Source organism: Euprymna scolopes, chromosome 36 (genome assembly GCF_053919585.1).
Source record: "Euprymna scolopes isolate OS-2025 chromosome 36, ASM5391958v1, whole genome shotgun sequence".
NCBI classification, from domain to species: domain Eukaryota; kingdom Metazoa; phylum Mollusca; class Cephalopoda; order Sepiida; family Sepiolidae; genus Euprymna; species Euprymna scolopes.
The window spans coordinates 91,942,476-91,966,368 of NC_136517.1; the positions used below are offsets into that span (position 1 = coordinate 91,942,476).

Sequence of the window (23,893 nt, forward strand, 5' to 3'; positions counted from 1 at the left end):
TCTTAAATTAGGGAATACACCGAAACATGTATGCACATATGTAACTAGTTTACATAATAACCAGATTATATACCTACTATGTCTTCCATTAAGCACTCTTTAATAATTACCCGGGTTTCGTTTGATTTAGGAAACCAATCGATAAAACAATTATACAAAGACGCGCATTTCTATGGAAATATTCATATTCACTTATATTGCCTTTTTATAAATACCAATTCTGAAGAAGCTCGATGGAATTACGTAGCATATGATGAACGACAAAAGTCTATATTCCAAATTTCATTATGTTGACCATCTTACAATTTATTCTTTTAATTCATTTGATATGCTTGTGTGTATTAGTGATGAGGAATTAATAGAATGGGTAATCGAAAATATCCAAACTTTTGCGGGTATTGTAAAAATGTGTGTATATTTTCCGATGCCACAAACTTTCTATCGTTTTTGGTTGTTTAAAACTTAATTTTACTTAATTTTACAAAGACTCATCTCAATGATAAAGTTATAAATATCTATTGATTTTACATGGCCAGTAAAACTACAGTACTGTATATATATATATATATATATATATATATATATATAGTAGCCAAATGGATTAGGTCTTCGCTAATCGAGCCAGAGATGTCTCGTGATGCGGGGTTCGAATCGTTCGACTGGCATTAATCGTGACACCCTGCACTGAAGAATCCCGAAAGGATGAAACACTAGTGTCTGTAGGTATTTAATAATTATTATAGTAAAAAAATAATTATAACAGCCCCTTTAAGAAATTCGTTTCTTATCGTTAAGCACTTTCATATGAATTAAAAGTCGGTCAACTTAGCTCTTATGCATACATCATCGTATAACGATTAGATCACTCTCTGACTGACGTAAAATGAACATTAAAAAACAAATTAAAATGTTTAAATTCGACGTTATTTCACGCGGTAAATGGTAGCCGAATGGATTAGGTCTTCGCTAATCGAGCCAGAGATGTCTCGTGATGCGGGGTTCGAATCGTTCGACTGGTATTAATCGTGACATCCTGCACTGAAGATTCCCGAAAGGATGAAACACTAGTGTCTGTAGGTATTTAATAATTATATATATATATATATATATATATATATATATATATATAACTACTTAATTTACTCACATAAAATTAATATACGAAAGTATAGATTTATGCGTAAACTTTAAGTATTTACTTCAAAAGTTCTCAGTACGTAGGTAGAGCTAGTTAGTAATTTATAAAATATATATGGCGATTAAGCTACACTGAATATTCCGCGTTTTATCCACTCTATGACTCTTCAGTATGTGTGTGTATGTATGTATGTATGTATGTATGCATGCATAGGTTGAAGAGTTTGTAATTATTTGTAATTGAATTTTTTTTTATTTCAATAAATAATCGAATAAAAAACACGCACACATCTCGTTCCCTCATTATGCTGAGCGCTGGCAAAAAAAATAGATATACTGATTAACTAAAATAATCAATCAATAAATAAATAAATATATATCTGTGTGTGTGCGTGTCCACTCTTATATAAAAGTCACTTTGTGAGAGAGAGTTCCCCATAGGTTCCGAAACGGCTGAGCTTATATTTTGCAAATTTCACACAAAACTAATTGATATGTCTGACAGTATTTTTTTTTTAGATATGTTTTGTACAGAAATTCATCCGATATGTTTCGAAAATCGAAAAAATCCGATCATAGAAAATAATCCTTCTCTCTTATAGTTAAAAACAAATAATTTTTACAGGGGAATATATTACGTTACACTGGCCAAGCGAGATAATAAACTTTCAGCAACTCATTTCTTCTTAGAAAAAAACGCCCAAATTTCTTGTCATCTGGAGAAATAGCTGAGTGGTAGAGCATCCGACTGCAAATCGAATGACCCCTGGTTCAATCCTGGGTGTACCTCACCATTTAATTTTAGTTCTTATTAATGATTTCAATTTACGATAAAAGAAGATGTACCATTTAACATCGTCACAAACCATTACTTCGTGTGCATATTTTAAAATTAAACATTTATCAGAAGTGACTTTTCTAGGGTCTTCATCGTCAAGCCTAAATGTCAGCTGACGTGATATTGTAAACAAACACATACGGCATTTTATGAACGACATTATCATTATTATTTTAAAAAACTTTTTTTTGCGAATTAGTCCACCGGGCAAATTATTTCTCGTAATATATGATAATCAATGGCGGATTGATTCTATAATAATATCTACACAATCTACATAAATTAAAATAGCATATTTAAGCGTATTGTACGACAGTATGTAAGTGGTACCGTTAAAGTGTGTGTGGGGGGGTACAACACTACTAGAGCCCAAACCACAGGACCGGTCATTACTAAACCTGGCATGATGATGGACACCTATTTCAAGGTAAAGGTCATAGCATATATATATATATATATATATATATATCCTACAGCCCATACCACTAAACCGATCATGACCAAACCTGACATGATGATGGTCCCCCACCTAGGGATCGAGCGCACCATTTTTCAAGGTAAAGATCAAATGTTTAATGTAAGGTCGGGACTTTGCTGTGCTCCTTGTAATAAAGTCCCGCGAAAAGTGCAGGTATATTTTCTCATATATATATATATATATATATATATATATATATATATATATATACACACAAGCAGTTCCGCCCGGCTTTGCTCAGGCCCTATGTACTGTTCATAACTTTATGTGCATATGTTTATGTTAAAAAAAGTGTGAATATGTACGGTAATGCCTTTCTATATAATAAACTTCCGTAACTACCATAGATAAAAGTTAGTAGAGACTGCAGAGGTCAAATGTGTTTGTAATTTGACTCCAATTTTGATCTCTTAATATTTATTGTGTTGGGCTCAAATATAAATAAAAATGTTTGACCCATGTCCAAGGAACCTACATCTAAAATTCCAAGTGTTTAGACCCAAAATTGTCGGTGGAGTTTGGTAGAGATCTCAAAGGTCAAATCGTTGAACTTTGACCCCTTAACAGCCAAATTTCTGGTCGAAAACCGATCAAAAAGATTTTCCCAAATTTAAGTAGCCCTTATGTCAAATCTCGAGTTTGTAGATCGAAAATTGATAGAGTTATTGTGTAGCGAAATGTACAGACACACACGCACATATTCACTTTATATATAAAAGCAAGCAACACACACAGACACACGAGAAGTAGTCTCATAGTTAAACTGAGGTAGTGATAATGGTGAATTAATTTTATAGTCAGGCAGATATGCTGGTTATGCAATAAGTGTTTTATTCAATATGGCGAAGGAAAACATGGCGGAAATCTAATGCGCACATAGCATTTCCGGTTTGTGCGAGTCTTTTCAATATGCTAATGTATACATAGAAGGCTTCGGAATAGATATTTTAAATAAGCTAAAAAAAAAAAAAATTCCAAGTGGAAAGAGAAAAAAAGGGGAAAGAATATTTATGGTAAGAAACGTAAAACAAAAGGAGAGAAAATGCGCATAGGGGAAGGAGTAAAAATTAAATATAAATAAATAAGTAAAATGAAACCGTATTCAAATAAAACATGGACGTCGAAGGGCAGACAGGAAGAAGCTTTCTTAAAATATAGAAATCATAGATTCATGATTTCATTTCCAAAAAAAAAAAAAATAAAAAAATGTAATCTTCGCCGATGCTAATTCTTTTAGATAACGGTTTTGTTTAAGTTTAACTACCATCTCCATATATCTATTAGCTACTATGATAATTATTAAATACCTACAAACACTTGTGTCTCATCCTTTCGGGAATCATCAGTGCAGAGTCTCACGATTAACGCCAGTCGAGAGATTCGAACCCCGGCAACAGAAGTCATGTCTGGCTTCATTAGCAAGGACCTGAACCATTAGGCTACCGTCAATCGCGAGAGATACAGTTGAAATTTAAACAATCATTCTTATTAAATGTTTTTAAAGTCAGTCAGAATGATTTAATCATTATATGACGATCTGTGCGTATAAGCTAGGTTGACAGACTTTATTACAACTGAAAGTGCAAAACGATAAGAAACAAGTTTCTTAAAGGGTTTGACATTATTATTTACTGTAATAATTATTAAATACTAACACACACACACATTTCTGTAGAAATATATATTCTTATAATATATACCAATCCTTATTTAAGAAGCTCAATGTAATTACAGAGCAATATAGTGATTAAATGACAAAAAACTGTATTCCAAGATTCATTAAGAGTTGTATTTATTCCTTAAATTCAGTTGACATTTAGAATTCTTGACAGTATCTGCTTCATAGTGCAAAATTAATCACTTAATTATTATATCAATCAGTGAATCTATTTTGCCCTTAACTCAGAGGAAATAGCAACAATCAATCCATCAAAAGAGAAATAAATTACGTTTTGACATGATTAAAATCCGAAAATTGGAAGAGAAGCTGCAAATACCTTTAATATGTTTCCATTACGCCATTTTGAATTCAAACAATCCTAGTGTATGTATGTGTGTATATATATATATATATATATATATATATATATATATATATATATATATATATATATATATAGGCATGTCTGATTAAACACGAGTGAGTTTGTTTTTAGTCGCATGCAAGCGACTCTATAAGTAACTTCGTCGATCGGTCGGTCGGTCTGTTGGTCTGTCCGTAACACATTTGTGCTTGGCCTTTTTGGTTAAGATCAAAGGTCTGTTGTTAAAAGAACAGACTGAGACTACTAAGATAACACCTGTGATAAAGAAAATGCGGCACCTGTATGCTACTAGGGCACAATCACTATTTGATTTTTAGTTGGGACATGTGGAGCGTGCATAGCAGGGGAAGACAAATGCAATTTCAGGACCAAATGGAAAGTAAATGCGTGTTGTTTTTTTTTTGTTTGTTTGTTTTTTGTTGAAAAAAAATTCAGAAATAATTTCACGATACGCAGATTAAACGAAACATTCATTATGTACTCTCAGCCACAATTGAACGCAAGTCAACTTCAAGATTACTTATATATTACAACCGATTCCAAGGAAATAGGTGGAAAATGGTATCCTCAACATAGGTGTTAATTAATGAAGGGAAGAAACAGTTTCTATTTTTTTTTTAGATGAGGATTTGTTATTTATATCCGGATTTTTCCTGACTACTTTTCTCATCATGAGTGTCAGTTGCCTAACGTTCCGGTCAATGTAAACTTCTTCCGGTGTATCTTGTTGAACTCAGGAATATTTTTTGCAAACTCGGGAATCTGCACAGAATTCTGAACAAATCTCTGTGCGTGTCTGTCTTTCTGTGTGCATTTCCCCACACAATATTTTTGTAATAATTATATATATATAAAATATTATTGTAATAATTATATATATGTCCATCTATATATATATATATATATATATATATATATATATATATATATATATAAAAGTGAACGTGTTTGTGTGTCTGTGTACATTTCCCTACACAATAACTCTGTCAATTTTCAGTCTACAGACTCGAAATTTAATGTACGGGGTAGTGAGATTTGGGAAAAAATTTTGTAGTCAGTTTTCGGCCAGAAATTTGACTTTTAAGGGGTCAAAATTCAACGATTTAACCTTTGAGAACTCTATCAAACTCCTCCGTCAGTTTTGGGTATAAACACTTGAAACTTTAGATATAGGTCCCTTGGACACGGATCTAACTTAATAATTGAAGTTGAGCCTCTTTATTTAATTCACATGGGTAGATTTCTCTCGTTCCGTCAGTTATAACTGGGTAGAGTTCTATGTAATTCGCAATTGTATTTTCGGTCGCCCACAATGAAGATTGAACCTTCAACCTCCAGAAGAAGGTAACGTTTACAACTTATTTTTTTAAGTGCTCTTGCCACTGCACTACGGGTCATTATCGGTTACTTAGGACCATCTATCTATCCCATGAATTTAATAATGGTCCGTCTTTGAAATTCAGTGCAAATTCCCCGAGTTAAATAGAAAGATTCCCAAGTTTGACAAGATCCACCTTAAAAAAGACCAGACCTTTCATGACCCGAAACGTGAAAATAACACTCAAGATGAAAACAGTAGTCCGAAGATGCCAAATCATAGAAGAAATAGAATTAGGCCTAAACTAACAATATGAGGAACTTCAGTATTGATAAGACAGGGGAGAATGAGGAGACGCCATCCAGAATTATTCGCAAGCTTAACCAGAAAGAAACTCCTTTATAATGTCAAAATCTGAGCACTGAAGTTTTTTTTTTTTTTTAGAAGAGCAGAATTCCACACTTTAAATGTCAATTATTAAAAGAGGACACGGCTAAAAATGAGATAGAGAGAGAGAGAGAGAGAGAAAGAGAGAGAGAGAAAAGAGCTGTCTTACCTGTAGAAAGGAGAAGGCATCGCTTTCTTTGAGGACCTCGATGCTGTACTGCAGGAGGCCAGTGGTACGTTGCAAAAGACTGGTGCAGTGAGAGACCTGTTCTTTTAGCGTCAAGATCTTGACTTCCTTCTCATCGTTAAGACTCTCCAAGAGAAACTGTTTGCGCTCTTTGATGGAGTCGATGAGTTCGTCGCACTTGTGGATCACCGACTTTTGGAACTCGGTACAATTGTTCTGGAATGACAGAAAAGGGAAGAAAATTAAGAGGAATCGAAGAAATAGATATACTAGTGTGGCACAATAATAAGAATTCTTTCGGTGAGAATGTGACACTATGTGTATCAGAATTTTTGTAAACATTTTTGACACCCCTAACACGAAACTGCGAATAAAATATAAAAAAAAACTCGTAATTTCTCTTTTAAAAGTGGGTTGTTTATTTTCTGTATGGATTATACTTCCAAAATAAACTATTAACGTTGTATAAAAAGGAATAGAAATATTATTTTTTTATTTAAAAAAAAAACAGCAATGAAATTAATTGAATTTTACGAATGTTATTATCTATTTTTCAATTTTTAAACTTTAAAAATCTATCAAAATTTTTCTATTGATTCTTTTTTTTACGATATTTTCAGGGTCAATGTGAAATTTTATGCTCTTTCCAATAAACCGAATATAATATTTTAGACAAACGTTTTTTTTTAATTCACGCCCCTCCTCCACCGTTGTTTTTTTTTTTTTTAATGAAACCTTGGTCCTTGTTCCTCTAATTGAAAAAAAATAGGATCTGAATTACATTTTTCGAGTAGTTGTAAGCTTGGAAAGACAGGAGGTCGAATTATTCCATATTTTTCACGCCGTTTCTGACACACCTAGTGTGACACAATAATAAGAATTCTTTTGGTGAGAACTGGCGCTTTCTCCACTTAAAAGATTTATGTTCGACCTTCCTCTGAATTTTGAGGAGACAAATAGGATTGAAGAATATGTTATAAAACTATGGAGACTTGAAAGACTTGTCAGTCAGAGGAGGGTTACTGGAGTTGAATGATTTTATAACCTCAAAGCAAAAATTGCCTATTGGTCAAAAGTAATGAACCAACTAAACATATCTAAGGTTTGCAAAATAATATGCCCAGCTCTTTTTATTTATCTCTCTATCTCATCATAACGATACAAAGCGATAAGTGATTTGAATGTTTCGAGGTTTTTCTAATTGTTCTTCAATGTTAAATTATTGATGATTTTTCATACAAAGTTCAATTCCAGCATTAAAAGGAGAGAATTAATGAAGATTAAACCCCTGTTACTAATAGCAGGATATCAATCAATATAAGAAATAAATTATTTATGATTTTTCATACAACGTTCACTTCCAGCCTAATTAATTCTCAGGAGAGAATTAATGAAGATGAAACCTTTGCTACCAATAGCATCATATTTATCCTTATCAATATAAGAAATGTGCCAATCGTTTATCGTTTATTCCTCGGAAGCGGGGAAGGAGCTGCTTGTCGTGCCCAGGGGGTAACACCCGTCGCAGATACTCCTTATGACACGGAAATACCAACTTACTCTCCCCGATTAACGATCTAGTCACATCGTGAACAACCAGGGAGCTGATTGCCGTACTCATGATGGAGCAGTCTTTTCCAGAGACGTCCTCACAGTTCGGACAAACCAAACTCTAAAAAAACACCGGCCATGTAGATGTCATATAAAGCTCTTGATCTAAAAAAAAATGGATGTGGTCATAGTCTTTATCATTTAATACAAGGGGGTTGGTTGCCTAGCCAGAATCAGTCGTTCAAGAGATGTCACAACAGCACGGACATCATCAGAGTGGCTGAATCTAGCGAGATTCGAAATCGGTACCCCATGGGAAAAAACGTAAGCCGTTACCACTAGGCTATCTCGCACGAATGTATCGCGTTTTTTTTTAATATAGATGTCATTTGTATTGCGATACTTTTTGAATGAATTCAATATCTATGTATGCACAGGTTTATATATCATTTTTCTATTTTATGTGTCCCGATCGTTTTTAACATCCGTTTTAACATATATCTATATAAAGAAATAATTTTGCTAGATTTCCAAGTCAATACTTTCGTTCATCTCACCAATACTTAGACAAGATGAGCACACACACACGTTTATATAAGTGGTTATATTAGCGTATTTCTGTCCGCATCTCCTGGTTCCGATACAAATTACAAAAGACAAATGAAAAGTTTCCGGATTTTACATTTAAAAGCAAAGTTCTTCAACATTTGTATTTAATTTACTTTGGCATCAAACACGGGCATACATAGAAAGTCTGGTCCAAGAAAGAAAAGAAGCTTTTTATGCGTACATATTTAACTTGATTATATATATAAGCAGGGAGACTCGGCGTCGCCCGGGATTAAATAAGGATCATCAAATATTTTATTATATATTATTATTTATATGTTATTTATGAAATCGATGAAATACAGAAGAATCTCGGCATACGGTGACCTTAGTATACGTTTTTTTTTTCAGGTTACGATATGGAATACAATGTTTTTCATGTCCCTTGTTACGGTATTTGCCCTAACTTGCGATGTTATTTATAATGTTATTTCATTATATACTGTATTATACTTTTTACTTATTTGTAATGCCGTATCTTGGGGCTCTACTGTAAATTCATTAATTGCCTGCACTGGTTGGGGACCACCGCGTTGCACTGGGCGAAAGATTCGAATACCTTCTCGTAGTAACTTCGTTCATAATACATTGTAGTCGACATTGCACTGTAGAGAACCTACTGTTGATTTTATAAAATTATTTTTTTTATATATAATGGCTTTAATATGGTTCACTAGTATTCTAAACAAAAGTATTGATTTCGAAAGTCCCTGTCATATTGAAGAACGTACTGTTGATTTTATATGCTGGGATGTTCTGCTTGTGCGATAAAACTTTTCAAATGCATTAGGCTACATTAGGTGTTGAAGTTAATCAAAAGTGTTCCCTTTTTATCGGATTTTTTTTTTCGATTATCCATGCTTATCGAAGACCTAATACAAAACCTAAGAACACTGGCGGCACATTTTGTATACTTGTGTGATTTTTTTTAAAATTCAGCCAAGCAGTTAAGAGGTCACTAGGGAATGAAACCACACACAAAACCCCTTATATTTGTTTATTTTGCTAGCAAGTATTTATTCAAGCACATCTGATTGAACACGACAAAGTTTTTTTTCCGATTTTGTAGGATAACTTTTCAATTCTAATACCAATTAAAAAACTACAGACCCTTATTATCCGGATCTCATTTTATAATAGGACAAATATACTAAATGTATTTAGTAAATAACAATAAATAAATAAAATATAAAATAAAAATTAAAATTAAAAATAATTCACCCCTATCCATACTGCACCCAACTATATAAAAAAAATAAATAAACCTTAGTATAAATGCACTAAGCCTCAATACAGAAAAAGAAAACGACAACAACAATCGCTCCTGACGACGATCGGATGTACCGATAGAAAGCGCTTGAGAAGAATATGGCGGAACAAGTACCGGGCGCTATAATATACAACATGCCAGAGTAAATCTTTAACAAAGCAACACTTATCAAGATAAGAAAAGCTCAACACTATTAAGAGGAGCAAGCAATAATATATGAAAGAGGAGGAATAAAATTATATATAACTTTATTATATCATTAGAACAATAAGGAAAATGTAAGGGGGAAATTAAGTAAAACTTCTTTAGGAGATGGCATTTCGAAGACAAACGCTTTTCATCAGAAGAGAAGGGCTAGAATTATGCAAAATGCAAAAATAGAAAAAAGAACTGACTTGTGTGTTTGTGTGGTGGTGTTAGTGGGCGAGGTTATTGGTGTAGGTGTGTTAGTTTGTGTTAGTATATGTGGACGGGTGTTAGTACATGTGGGTGGGGGTTAGTATATGTGGTATGGTGTGTGAGTGTGATGCGTGCGGGTGTTTGGGGATGTGATTGTTGGTGTATTTTTATGTGGGTGTTGGTGTATTTTTGTGAGACTGAGGGTCTGTTTTCATGGAGGTGTTAGGCGTAGCAATAGTGGTAATAATATTAGCAGCAATAGCAGTAGGAGGTAACGATTTTTTTTGTTTATTTTTAACGCTAAGATCTTTTTTCTCGCTTTTGTTTATTTTAAAACCATGCTGATGTAAAAATCCTCTTTATTTCTGGTTAAAAGTATATCTTAAGCAAATGTCTTTCCTTATTTATTTTAAACTTAGACATTTCTGTTATTTTCAATACTTTTTCTTATGTTAGAGAGAATAATATTTTTATCTATTTTTTTTCATCAGCTTCTTTTGATTTTTAGCAGCAGGAATAGAAAACCGGAACTTCTCTGGCCAAACCATCATGACAAAAATCTCAGTTTTACTTCCAACTCTTCCCCTTTCACACAAATCCATTTACAATAATCCCCGGATAGAAAATTCTTAGTTAGATACGTTTATGCATTCTTAAAAGACACGTCATCAAGTCGGTCACGATTCAGTTCAAAATAGTATTTCTCTTATTGTTCTCGGGTTTTTGTTTGTTTATTTTTTTTTTTTAGATGGGGTTAGATGATTATAATATTTACAGTCTCCACTTAAAAGTATTGAAACAAGAATTCATCTAGTCTAGTGGAATATTCAGTTTCATATTGTTATTTGAGGTAAGATTACTTGGAGAAGGTGCACGATTTCTCGTATAAGTGTTGGTTAGTCATAGCGAGGAGATATTATTCGATTTTGAATATTTAGTCAGGGTTTACTTGTAAAATGCATCCTCTTGCCAGGTTATCTTTATAAACCGCTGTATATAGATCTTAGACGCTCAATGAAAGTGTCTAGTAGGTATTAAAGTTCTCTCCCATAGTCATATCGTGAACAACCAGGAAGCTGGTTGCCGTATTCATAATGGAACAGCCCTTTTCCAGAGACGTCCTCGGTGAACAAAAAATTCATACTATTAAGTAATATGGTAAGGCATTGCGTTATCATCGTAATGTATTTTTCTTATTTGCTAATTTAAACAAATTCCAACTTTGCCCATTTTATATCTGTTGGTATAAACGTTCAATTCAAGCATTAAATACCTGGCCTAATTAATTCTCAGGAGAGAATTAATGAAGATGAAACGCCTGCTACTAATGACATCATATTAATCCTTATCAATATAAAAGGGATGTGCCGATTGTTTATCATTTATTCCTCTGAAGCGGGGGTGGGGTGGGGCTACTTCTCGTGTCCAGAACGTAACTCCCGTCGCAGATACTCCTTATGACACGGAAATACCAACTTACTCTCCCCGATTAAAACAGTGAGCTAGTTGCCGTAATCATCATGGAACAGTCTTTTCCAGAGACGTCCTCACAGTTCAGACAAAACAAACTCTAAAAAAAGACCGGCCATGTAGACGTCATACAAAGCCCCTGATCTAAAAATGTGTGTTATCATAGTCTTTATCATTTAACACTAGGAGAGTTGGTTGCCTCGCTAGGGTCAGTCGTTCAAGAGATGTCATAACGCCACGGACAAACTAAGGCACACTTCTCCGTAAACAAAAATGTCATATTATTAAGTAATATATTCTTTTCATTGCATAACTCTTTTCATTGTCATAACTGCATATTCTTTTCATTGTCATAACTCTCGAGTATATATCCGACACAGTAAGACAAAATTAATCAACCGAGAACATCACTTTATACAAAAACCTAAGATATCAATGGATATATATCTTTGAGAGTCAAAACAACGAAAAGAATATGCTGTTGGCATAGCCCTAATGAAAAGGCACTACATTATCTCAATTCTGAATTCGCTGATTTAAACAAAACTTTGCCCATTTTATATCTGTTGTGTTCGAAGAAAAGTAATGTCAGGAGTTTTGCGATTTTTTTCATCAGTTTGTTCAAGCTGAGGATGAAGCATCCTACCGGATGCGAAACAATCGCCCTCTAACTCAGATATTCCAGCAGAGACCTGACCATTCATTTAAGTGTAATTGTTTAAATCGCTCTTGCAGTTGTTTCACTGGATACATTTTGCCAGGTCGTTTACAAAATTATTTTTCTATTAGTTGCTCCTACAATGATTGGTTATTTGTTTCCCCACGAAACAAAATGTGACACAAGGTCGGTTTTAATGTGGGAGATAACCAGATCCCCCCAAAAGGGGATTTTGCAAAAAATAAAATTGCCTTAGAATAGAAGGGTTTCCCCCTTCATTGACTGAGGACAATTAATTTGAGTGCAGCATCTGAGCAGACACCACGCTTCAGCCACCAGTCCAGTACTAGTACGGGATACTGACTGGAACTACTCGAATGATAGAGATCTTCCCAAGATTCCAGTTTCTATTCATATCATACATAAGACCTCGGCATTTCGTTATCTTTTCCTTATCGGCTCTGTTTATTCCAGCATCGTTAGGGAAACTAACTTCTACTAAGGTTGCTTCTTTCTACGTTCCCATATCTCCATACCAGGTTTTCTGGCTCCGTTTTCAAGGCACATAGATGTAGTGATTGCAATCATAACTGTGAGTGCGTGAGTGAGAACTTATATATGTATATGTATATATTTATAGCATAATTTTATTTTTTATACAAACATTATTGGCTACATATATGCAAACATGTTTCAGTTGTGCGCGCGAATGTGTGCATTGAACGAGCCATGAAAGCATAATGCAGTGCCGATTATCTTAAGGAATCAAATTTAGATGCAATTGAAAAACTATATATATATATATATATATATATATATATATATATATATATTATATATATATATATCCCAGTAGAGATTTCATGCGATATACGAAGAAAATTGCTTTATTTTCGGGTCCCATCCTTTTCTCTCCCGAAAAAAAGGATGACACGGAATCACGCATCGCTTCTCACACACAATCTCTGACAGATCTCGCAGTCTGACGCTTATCTCCTCTTTGTGCCCACAGGGGCCCGCCAGGGGGCATGCCAGTTCCAGAACAATGACGCAACAAACAGTCGAAGAAGAAAAAAAAAAGAAAAAAAATGGCGGCAAAGGGTGTGGAAGGAGTCGGACAGAGATAATTAAAACCTTACCTTCTTGGATCGGGGTGTGCACCCTGGGAACATGAAGAAAAGAGGGGGGGAAGGGGTCGGGTAGAATAAAAAGATTAACGGTAGATTATTTCAAGTCTGAGGAGAAATAAACTTATCGCAGGTAAAACGAACATTTCACAAAAAAATAAAAATAAAAAATACAGACCGTAACTTTATTCAAGTAAATGTAGTTTGTTTTCGTATTAAATCAAAGAATAAAGAATATTATACATTTTTATACAAGAAACTAACCACTTATCAAGGCCAACAAACCACTCAAGGATAAGAGTAAATGAATGTAAGGTCGTAGTGTAGTAATTGTTAATAATGTAAGTTGAATAGCATTTGATTATTTAATCTTAAGAGCTTGTTCACATTGGATATGAAGGCTAGCGGAACAGTCTTCTATGCGCGGACAGAAAAACAGCTTTACTCATGGAATCTGCGTTGAGATTCAAGCACAGAAAGAGAGTGGGTTAAATTGTTGATAGTGGTTGTAGCTAGTCGAGTATTTATTATGAAAATCTGGCAAGGGAGGGCAGAGATTGGCGCTCAGACGAGCACTTTACATGAAAATAACGATAGAGCAGAGACAGGCTCGGCACGTCTCTTCCGTGGAAAAGAGGTTGCAGGGAAAAGAACATTGCATCATCTACTAGGTTTCGAAACCGGTTTTGAACTATCAAGACAGGATATGTGGCGGCGAGCAGCTCCTTTCCAGATACGGCAAGATTATTCAATTTTAGGACGTACTTGGCTCTCATACAGAGAGAAACTTACATTCGCGGTGAAATACCGACCAGAGCGGTAGAATGAACCAACTATTTTGCCAGCGATTTGCATACAAATATCTGAATAGAATGTGCTCCGACGAACTAAGCAATTTACCTTGTTGACGTAAATACATATGACTAAACCCACAAGCAGAATATTCCAACCCCTACACTAAAATGATCCTTAGATGCTGAAAAGCCTTCGCCCAAAATAGTTTCTTCTGACGAATTGCTAGATTTTGATATCCGCTGCCGCGTCCTTGCTTTCCTAACTGTACTGACATGCGGAGGTTCAAGTGCAATGTGGACAGATACCTTATTTCCAAAAGATGAGAGAACATATAAGAAATATTTGGAATCGTCTCCCATTGCTGTTATAATAGATCATTTGAAATGATAGCAGCAAGTTTTTTGTCTCCGCTCCATCAAGGTTCTGAGGAAATAATCTATAATATAAATCTTACCTGTCTGTTTAAATATATGTACGTATGTATGTATTTATGTCCAAAACTTTCGATAGAGGCGACGGATTTTCACGAGATAGGTATCGTTTCGAAGCTCAACACTTCGGATGACAAATATCGAAAAACTGACTAAAACATTAATTCCTACACCCTCAACTGGGCACTTTTCTACAAGGAGGGGTCGCTTTTTTCGCCGATATTTTCAAAATTCACTCTCTCTTTTCGATTGACAAGACTTAATTTAAACATCGCTACTTCCGGTTATGCGATGGACGCAACGGTAAATACCTAACGTTTTTTTTTTTTTCACGTTCTTTTTCTCCTTCGCGGTATGAGTTCGAGCCTGTCTGCATTCTACCACATTCTTTTTTTTCTCAACACACACACACACACACACACACACACAGAGGCAACGCCGGGCACCAAGGCTAGTTTTTAAATAAATCAATAAAGATAGAAAATGACGATCTAAAACTATATTATATGTAGATCCATTCATTTATTCAATAAGTAAATGAAAGTCCTCATCTTCTGTTGGTTGCTGGACGATGTGAAAACAGATGTCCTTTACATAGTTTAGTACCCCGTGCTGAACCTACCATGTCAATGGTTGAGACTTCTGCAAGGATTCCACCAATGACGCCCATGTCTTCTGTTATGGCTCCTCGCATGGCTAGCTTCAAGGGAGATATGTCTGACTTTGGCAAACCCGATTCATTGCGAGTCAGTCCTTGCGGCGTGTCGCTAGTGCTTAAGAGTTTCTCCTCTCAACTTTGAACTCGATTGCTATTAAACGTGACTAGAATAAAATAAATTCAACTCATTCTTATTCGACACACACGCAATTTGAAAAACTATTTGCGCAACAAAAACAAACAATAACAAAAAAAAAAAAAAAAAAAAAAAAAAAGAACTCTTTCAGGATCTCAATATGATGTTTTAAAACTCCCCGGCTTGCTATGGAACTGAGAAATTATTGTTCATTCTTTTACCATTTTTACTCCTCGGATTTGCGATTGCCGACGAAAAACCCAAAGGCTCTGATGTAAAGGACATAAATGAAAGTCCTCATCTTCTGTTGGTTGCTGGACGACGTGAAAACATGCCCTTTACATCGGAGCCTGAGGCAAGATGAGTATAGCATGGGAAATAGAGTGAGTGATGGCTACCTATCTAATAAGGATATACATTAATTAAGGGTGTTGGGTGAGTAAGCACTCTTTATAACCTGGTATTTGATGTATAGCCTTATTGAATAAATGATTAAATATATACAAATTAGTATATAATTTTCTATCGCCATGTTCTTTCTTTATTGATTAACTAGCGAGGGGTACCCGGCGTTGCCCGGGTGTTTGTAGGTGTGTGTGAAAAAAACCCGAAATGTGAAAATAAAACAGGTGCCCGTGAAAAAAAAAACGAAGTCTTGATGCACAATTGGAAAATAGTAAAGTGTGAAAAAAAAACAGGTGCGCGTTTTTGATTGACGTGACGGCGATAGGTATTCAGCAGTTAGCATTTTGTGCGGGACAGTTTTTCATGAGGTCAATAAATCGGTTTGTTTGTTTTTAAAACCCGCTCCCTGTTTATTAGGGGAAGCGTCTCGTCTCGAAATGAAAGCTACCGTCTGATATGACGAAGTCGACATTGACCAAACGTCACTTAGCTCTCACTGGCTTTCGACCAGTGGGTATTTATTTGCTCCCACACCGAGCAAATTAGGCACAAGGCCAATTTTAATGTGAGGAGTGAAGGGAGGGGGAAGGGAAAAAGGGGAACCAGCTCCCGAGAGGTGGGAAATGGGAACTGGTTAAAGGTCAGGCTTGTGGGGTTGCCCCCACATCTGGTCTTTGCTTGCAGTATCTGTCGGAACAGATACTACACTTTGATCTTGTCGCCCGGGCCCCGGAGGGCGCGCAGGCCAGTCTGGCTTTCGGCCAGTGATTAGAGTCGAGTTTCGCTTTTTGTTTATACCGAAAACCGAATGTAACGCGTGCCGATGCGGGAAATGTCGAATAATTAACGTTTGAAAGTCAATAAAATTAAATAGACAGGCGAGATCCGTGGTTAAGTGTGAGATATAACAATCTATAGATGATATAAAAAACTTTAAGAAGTTGTGAAGCGAGGGAGCGCTTCTCTGAAAGAAGCCTTTTGTGGACATCGAGGAAAGGCGTACATACATACATTTTCGCTTTTATATATATAGATTTATAAGCTATAAAATAATTTGTTCAACTTCGCATTATCCCAATAAAAATTAGTCTAAATGTCTTCCTTTAAATTCCCCATTATATATATATATATATATATATATATATATATATATATGTATTACATGGTGGTCACCACTTATCAAGGCCCGGAAGCCACTCAGGGATAAGGGTTATTGCAAGTACAGTAGGTTAGTGTGGAGATTTGATGAAGTGTTTAATTAAGGGGGCGGTTCATTAGGAATTTGTTAACGTTGGACTTGAACACATCCAAGTTGTAGTCAGGTGGGAAGCAGGCAGACGTAACAGAGTTTCACAGGCGTGCAGTTCTAAGAAAGAAGCTTTGTTCATGGAGTCCACGTTTGATTTAGGCACAGATATGGAGTGGGGGGAAATTTTTCACAGTGGATTCAGCTAGACGGGTGTTTTTCGTGAAAGACTGGCGAGGGGGGGGACCAGAGATTGGAGTTCAGACGAGCACCTGCCATGGAAATAACGATAAAACAAGGATAGGCTCGCAACGTCTCTTCTGTGGGAGAGAGGTTGCAGGGTAGAGAAAAGGGCATCCCCCAGTAAGCCACGAAGTCTATTTTGTACTCTGTCAAGGCAGGATAGGCTGCTTTTTGCAGCTCCTGCCCAGATATGGCAGCAGTATTCCATCCTATATATATATATATATATATATATATATATATATATAGAGAGAGAGAGAGAGAGAGAGAGATTTGTTATTGTTTTTTCAAACGATAATATTAATAAGCTTAATATTGGCTCCGCCTCGAAGCTCATTTTTCTTTTTTTATTTACTTAGACAGTCGCCCTTTAATTTGTTTGGACGTATATAACATTTTTATTTATTTTTTTTTTTTTAAACAGTAGTCTACATACACGCATTATTATTATGGTCTGACGTTCGAACCCTAGAAACAGTTGAGCTGACGAGAGGTAATTACCTCAAAACACGCGTGTACGTAGATTACGGTTTTAAAAATATTATATATATATATATATATATATATATATATATATATATATATATATATATATAAATGTGTAGAGGTACAGAATTTGTATATGGTTTTAAATAAAATACTAGGCGGAAGTTTCTCGAGAGCTCTTTCGGCTATCATCTCTTCAGGAGTAAATCGATAGCAATCTAAATAATAGTGTAACAAAAATAAAGAGTTCTATTGGGGAACTTATTTAATGTGCCAACGTACGGGGACATTAATTAAATTTATTTACGTTTAAAAAACGATTAAAAATGTTGGCACAACGAGGGAGAAAAAAAAGACGGGAGAAAAAATTCAAAGTTCTCCAAAGAGAAACAATGCGTTTGATGTTTCTTTTTGCCGGCACAAAGAAGGTTGACGCACCGCGATAGAGACGGCCTCCAAAATCTTTAAATGGTTTTTGAAGTCCGCTCTATGTAGCACTCCAGACGGTACCAAATTAGCCAAAGGGAAATTTATTCCCAACTTTCATTTAGATAAAAATGCCCTTTCGCATAAATAACTGAATTCATTCAAAAAGTATCGCAAAAAAAAACAAACAAACAAATATACATAACAAACAACGCACATGGTATGAGGTTTCTTTTGAGCACTCTTGATAACCGCGTTAAATTCATTAGTTATCACGGTTGATTACAGTTAACCTGATTATATATATATATATATATATATATATATATATATTGATTTATTGTAAAGATTAATATTGTAAATTATGAATCAGTTTCAAAATGATAAACAAAATTGATTTTGATTATTTTTGTTCATCCTTTTGAAACTTATAATTTACAATATATATTTTTTTTACTCAATATTAAAATAGCTCTAGGATAAATATACCTATTGAGCTTATTATATATCTACAGCACTGTTCTTTTAAAGTATTAATACATTAAAAAAAAACTTTGCTCTTAAGACTCCAGGTAGAATTCCCTCTAATATATATATATATATATATATATATATATATATATATATATATATATATATATTTAAAAGAGTGTAGCCATCAACATATGCTCCTTCATATATTTCTATGTATGTACGTGTGTGTATGTGTGTGTGCCTGCGTGCGTGTGCATGTGTACATGTACATGAATGTATATGTATGCGTGTGTGATTGTGTGTGAGTGTATGCTATACATGGGGAAAGAAAGTCTTTAAAAAGAACCCTAAAAAAAACCATAAAAACCTTCACCATATGGACTAAAAAACACTCTTTGAAAACAACTTTGACCGGACACTGTGAACACTTACAGTTGGAGACAGAATGTCTGAACACCAACAACAACAGAATGTCTGAACATCACTCTGAAAAACATATTTAATATCAGCGGAGGTAATTCTACAAACTCCCATTTTAAAGAAAAACTTTTTACGAAAATATCTGAAGAGAGCACACCCAAAGCTCGAAACGCGTTATAAAAATATTTTAAAATAAAAATATGATGAAAACCTTTTAAAAAAACCCACAATTGTTGATGGCTACACTCTTTTAAATATACATTTTTTCTCTCGTTGGAACTACACAACCATCACTTTATATATATATATATATATATATATATATATATATATATATACATATATTAGAGGGAATTCGACCTAGAGTCTAAAGAGCAAAGATTATTTTAATATGTATATATATGAGAGAGAGAGAGAGAGAGAGAGAGAGAGAGAGAAATGATGATGATGTTACATTTTTTTGTCTACATCCTTTTTTACGTTGCCATTAAAAGCTATGGAGAGTCTCCTAAGTATGCAGGTGTTCTTAAGAACGCGACCAATTTGTTGTTGACAATCACCTGAGGTAAGAACTTTTAATTCAGCAGGTGAAAGACGATTACAATGAGACACTCTGAAGTACACCTTTAACCTAGAAATAAGGTTTTCTTCTAACCATCTCGCCCAATACCCTATCCTAGCAACATAGAGGTGGTTAAAAAAAAGTCTTATTAAAAGGCAGTCTTAGTAATTGCTACGAGTTTTCATTGCGTGCTCTGTTCTTTACACCGCTGAAAGGAATGCTTCTTAACTGGGCCAAATGACATACTAGCATGCGACTTATGTGACCTATACGTGCAAGCTGGGGGTATCCGACCATCACTTCATACTCCGCATACTCTATGTCTACCTGCTGGAAGATCCACTTCTTCAAAAATTTCTTCTTGCAAACGCCTTCGATGCTTAGGCCACGCTGTTCGACAACACGCAGCTAACATAATCCGTGACGGCATCGATCCAGCACCATTACCAAGAAGGTGATGGTGGCCCAGTGAATAAAGACGCGGACTGACAATTTGAGTGTGCAATGTTCGAAAAACTATCAATTAAGGATGTTGGCAACTTTTACGTAACCACATCCTGTAAGTACCCGATATGCTTCCAGAAAGAATTCTTAATGGAAAGATATTGCGAAACGAATGCTAACAGAAATCATTATCAAGAAGGATATTTAAAAACAAGAAGAGCATCACTATATATATATATATATATATATATATATATATATATATATATATATATTGCAAAAGAAAGATGCGGGCATGAAAAGTAATATGGTTAATCCTAAACATGGAAAAGAAAAGGACAAGATATTCTAGTAAATACATTTATAACTTAAAATATTGCAACATTAAGAACTGATAATATAATGTTAAATTGATTTTTTTTTTAAATTCTTACATGCTGCAATAAAGCTGGCCTAATGGTTATCGTACTTGACTGTCTTAAAATTTTGGTTTCGATCTTAGCTCGAGCAATTTTTTTATCCAAAAAGTAAACTGTTTAGAAAAAACATAATACTTACATGCACATGTCTCAGTTTCTGTATGAATTAAAATATCATATTTAAGCGTATTTTACGACCGGTTAATGGTCTGCCAAACAGCGTTACCCGGTCGTAAAATACGCTTAAATATTATATTTTGATTAATACAGATTTCGCATTTATTATTATGTTATATTGGACCCAATATATAGTAATGATTTAAAAAGTTTTTTTTTTTTTAAATGACTCTTGCGCCATCACTGAGGATCGAAACCAAAACGTTTAGCTTACGATGTACTTTTTCCTTTGCTGTTGGTATCTAAGTTATGAAGAAGTTTACTGCAAGGCTAAAAATTAAAACGTGAGGTAATAGCTATTATGTTACGCGAGAATATTCGTAATGCCTTCGTTTAACCTTCACCTGGCAAATTCCATTTTTTTTAAAATTTTAACTTTTGCACTGATTTCCCTGGCAGAAGCCAACTATAAAGTTTTGCATGGGTTTGACTACCCTATATATTAATTTCATGCCTGTAGACCAAAACTGACAGAAGAGTTTGGTAGACAAAATTCTATAAAAAATAGATATACGCATACAAATATATATATATATATATATATATATATAAAGAGTTTTGTGTATACTATAACATTTTGAGGCAAATATTATGCAAGCATAAATCATGTAGAATATCTGCACGAATATAATTAAGCGTAACAGCTTACTAAGGATGAGCATTGCATGGTAAAACAACAAAAAATAATAGAGAATTCATTAAAATGAATGTTTAAAAGAATGCAAATTAGCTAGATCTTTTTGCTAGTGAATGCAATTCCACGACCTATAGATGTGTTTTATTTTATTTTTAAATAAATAGAAAAATATGAATACCAATACACAAGAAAAGAACAAAATTGGAGGAGTATATATATATAATATAAAGCTGAATGTGTGTGTGTGTGTGTGTGTGTGTGTGTGTGTGTGTGTGTGTGTGTGTGTGTGTGTGTGGTCACGAATAGGCTCCTATATGAATACACGTTGACTTGCCTTGGTCTATAGGATTCTCATCTACCTATACCTACATCCCCTCTTGTTTGGACTTAGAAATTGTCAATTGAATACACGCTGAGATGCCTTGGTCTATAGGATTCTCATCTACCTATACCTACATCCCCTCTTGTTTGGACTTAGAAATTGTCAATTGAATACACGCTGAGATGCCTTGGTCTATAGGATTCTCATCTACCTATACCTACATCCCCTCTTGTTTGGACTTAGAAATTTTCAATTGAATACACGCTGAGATGCTTTGGTCTATAGGATCCTCATCTACCTATACCTAGATGACTATTTTAAAAAACTGATTACATATAATGATAGAAAATGTATCGAGACACAGGAATGGGTATGTTTGATCTGGCATAATGATGATTCATTAAAATTGTGGGGCTTGCGTACGCGCCTGGTCCACAAAGTTTGGAAATAAAAAATTTAAATAAAAAAAACGTTTACAAGTGTTTTTGATATAGATGTACATTAGAATACTTTGATAAGTATGTTTTAACTTAAATAGGGATGATATAATAAAAGTGTGAGGTCTGCGCTCGCGCCTGGCCTCCATAGAATGGAAATAGGCACAAACTTTTATAAAAACTTTTCATATCTATCTGCGTAAGTATACTTTGATAATTATGTTTCAGTTTGAAGAAATATGGTATAATAAGATTATAGGGTGTTCGTTCGCACCTGACCTCCATAGAATGGAAATATGTCACAAAGTTTAACAAGTTTTTTAATATAGATCCACAGAATATTGTGATAAGTGTTTCAGTGTGAACAGGTATGGTATAATAAATTATTGGGTTTATCTATTTTATTTTTACTTTCATCATATTTTGCTTTGGTTTTGATACTCCCGAATTCAAAGCTATCTCTTTACAACCCTTCCTTTTCATAACCTATCATACTTTCATAAATCAGAGTCCATTTTGTGTAGGCTGTTTTTTAACCCAGTAAACGACGGGTACTTTTGCTAGTATATATGAATACTTCATTTAATCACATAAATTAATATACGGAAGTATAATTTTATGCGTAAAATTTAAGTATTTACTTCAACAGTGCTCAATACATAGGTAGAGCTTGGTAGTAAGTTATAAAAATATATATGGCAATTAAGTTACACAGGATATTCCGCGTTTCATCCACGCTAGGATTTGTCAGGCATAAGCCACATATTTTTATAACTTACTATATATATATATATATATATATATATATATATATATATATATATATATATATATATATATATATATATATAGAGAGAGAGAGAGAGAGAGATGTATATATATATATATATATATATATATATATATATATATATATATATATATATATATATATATTAGACGAAACTAAGAATATATCTTAAACACAGATAAAAAAAATACAAAAAAACATTTGGAAACAATTATAGGAATATGACCAAAAAAGCAGTACAAAGAAATGACGTCGAGCGGTGGCAAAAGCCCTGAACAATACGTGCTTGAAATGACAAGAGACAATTTCAAGAGGAAGAGTTCCCCCTACACACACACACACACACACACACACACACACACACACACACACACACACACATCGCCGTTTCTTTGGCTCCAAGAAGAGCAAAAACCCAGAGACCCGAAAGAATCAGATAATTGAAGGAGAAGGCCAGCTGTTAGTCTCGAAGACTGACTCGCATCCAAGCAGGCCCAGGCGATGTTCCATAATCCGTTGAGAGGGAAATTCTGCTTGAAAGGTTTTGCCTCAATTGAAGATGGGACAACACGAGGACGAATGATGGCGATGATGGAGGGGGCGGGAGAGGTAGATAATAATACTAATTATCGCAACGATAACAGAATTGGTCAAGCGATATATGAATCCAGTTTGTATTGCCTTTTAGTGCTGGATGTGGAAACGAGTACGTAGAGGTGTAACGGTACAGGGGGGAGGGGATACTGAGTGGGACCAACGGAAAAATGGACAAAGACAAAGAAAACTCGTTTAATGGCTGAACATTATGTGTCGAAACTAGTGATGGGACGATTAGAAACTTGGTACTTGTCCAGGATTCAACCTAATAAAAAAAAAACGTACAGAAAAAACTTTTATTAGCACACGGAACG

The 23,893-nt window shown here is 34.5% G+C and overlaps 1 protein-coding gene across 8 annotated transcripts in view; it reads right to left on the reverse strand.

The window, feature by feature from the left end:
* The window catches only part of LOC145260676 (E3 ubiquitin-protein ligase TRIM9-like), a 1,004,508-nt gene that overhangs the window by 552,114 nt on the left and 428,501 nt on the right, over window positions 1-23,893 (reverse strand). For all 8 annotated transcript variants that reach the window (XR_013864355.1, XR_013864356.1, XR_013864353.1 and 5 more), the window contains one exon: window positions 6,373-6,606. Coding sequence is in view for 4 of the 8 variants with exons in the window: in XM_080119036.1 (XP_079975162.1) it covers window positions 6,373-6,606 (234 nt within the window). In the remaining 4 variants the exon portion in view is untranslated. The remainder of the gene's footprint in view (window positions 1-6,372; window positions 6,607-23,893) is intronic.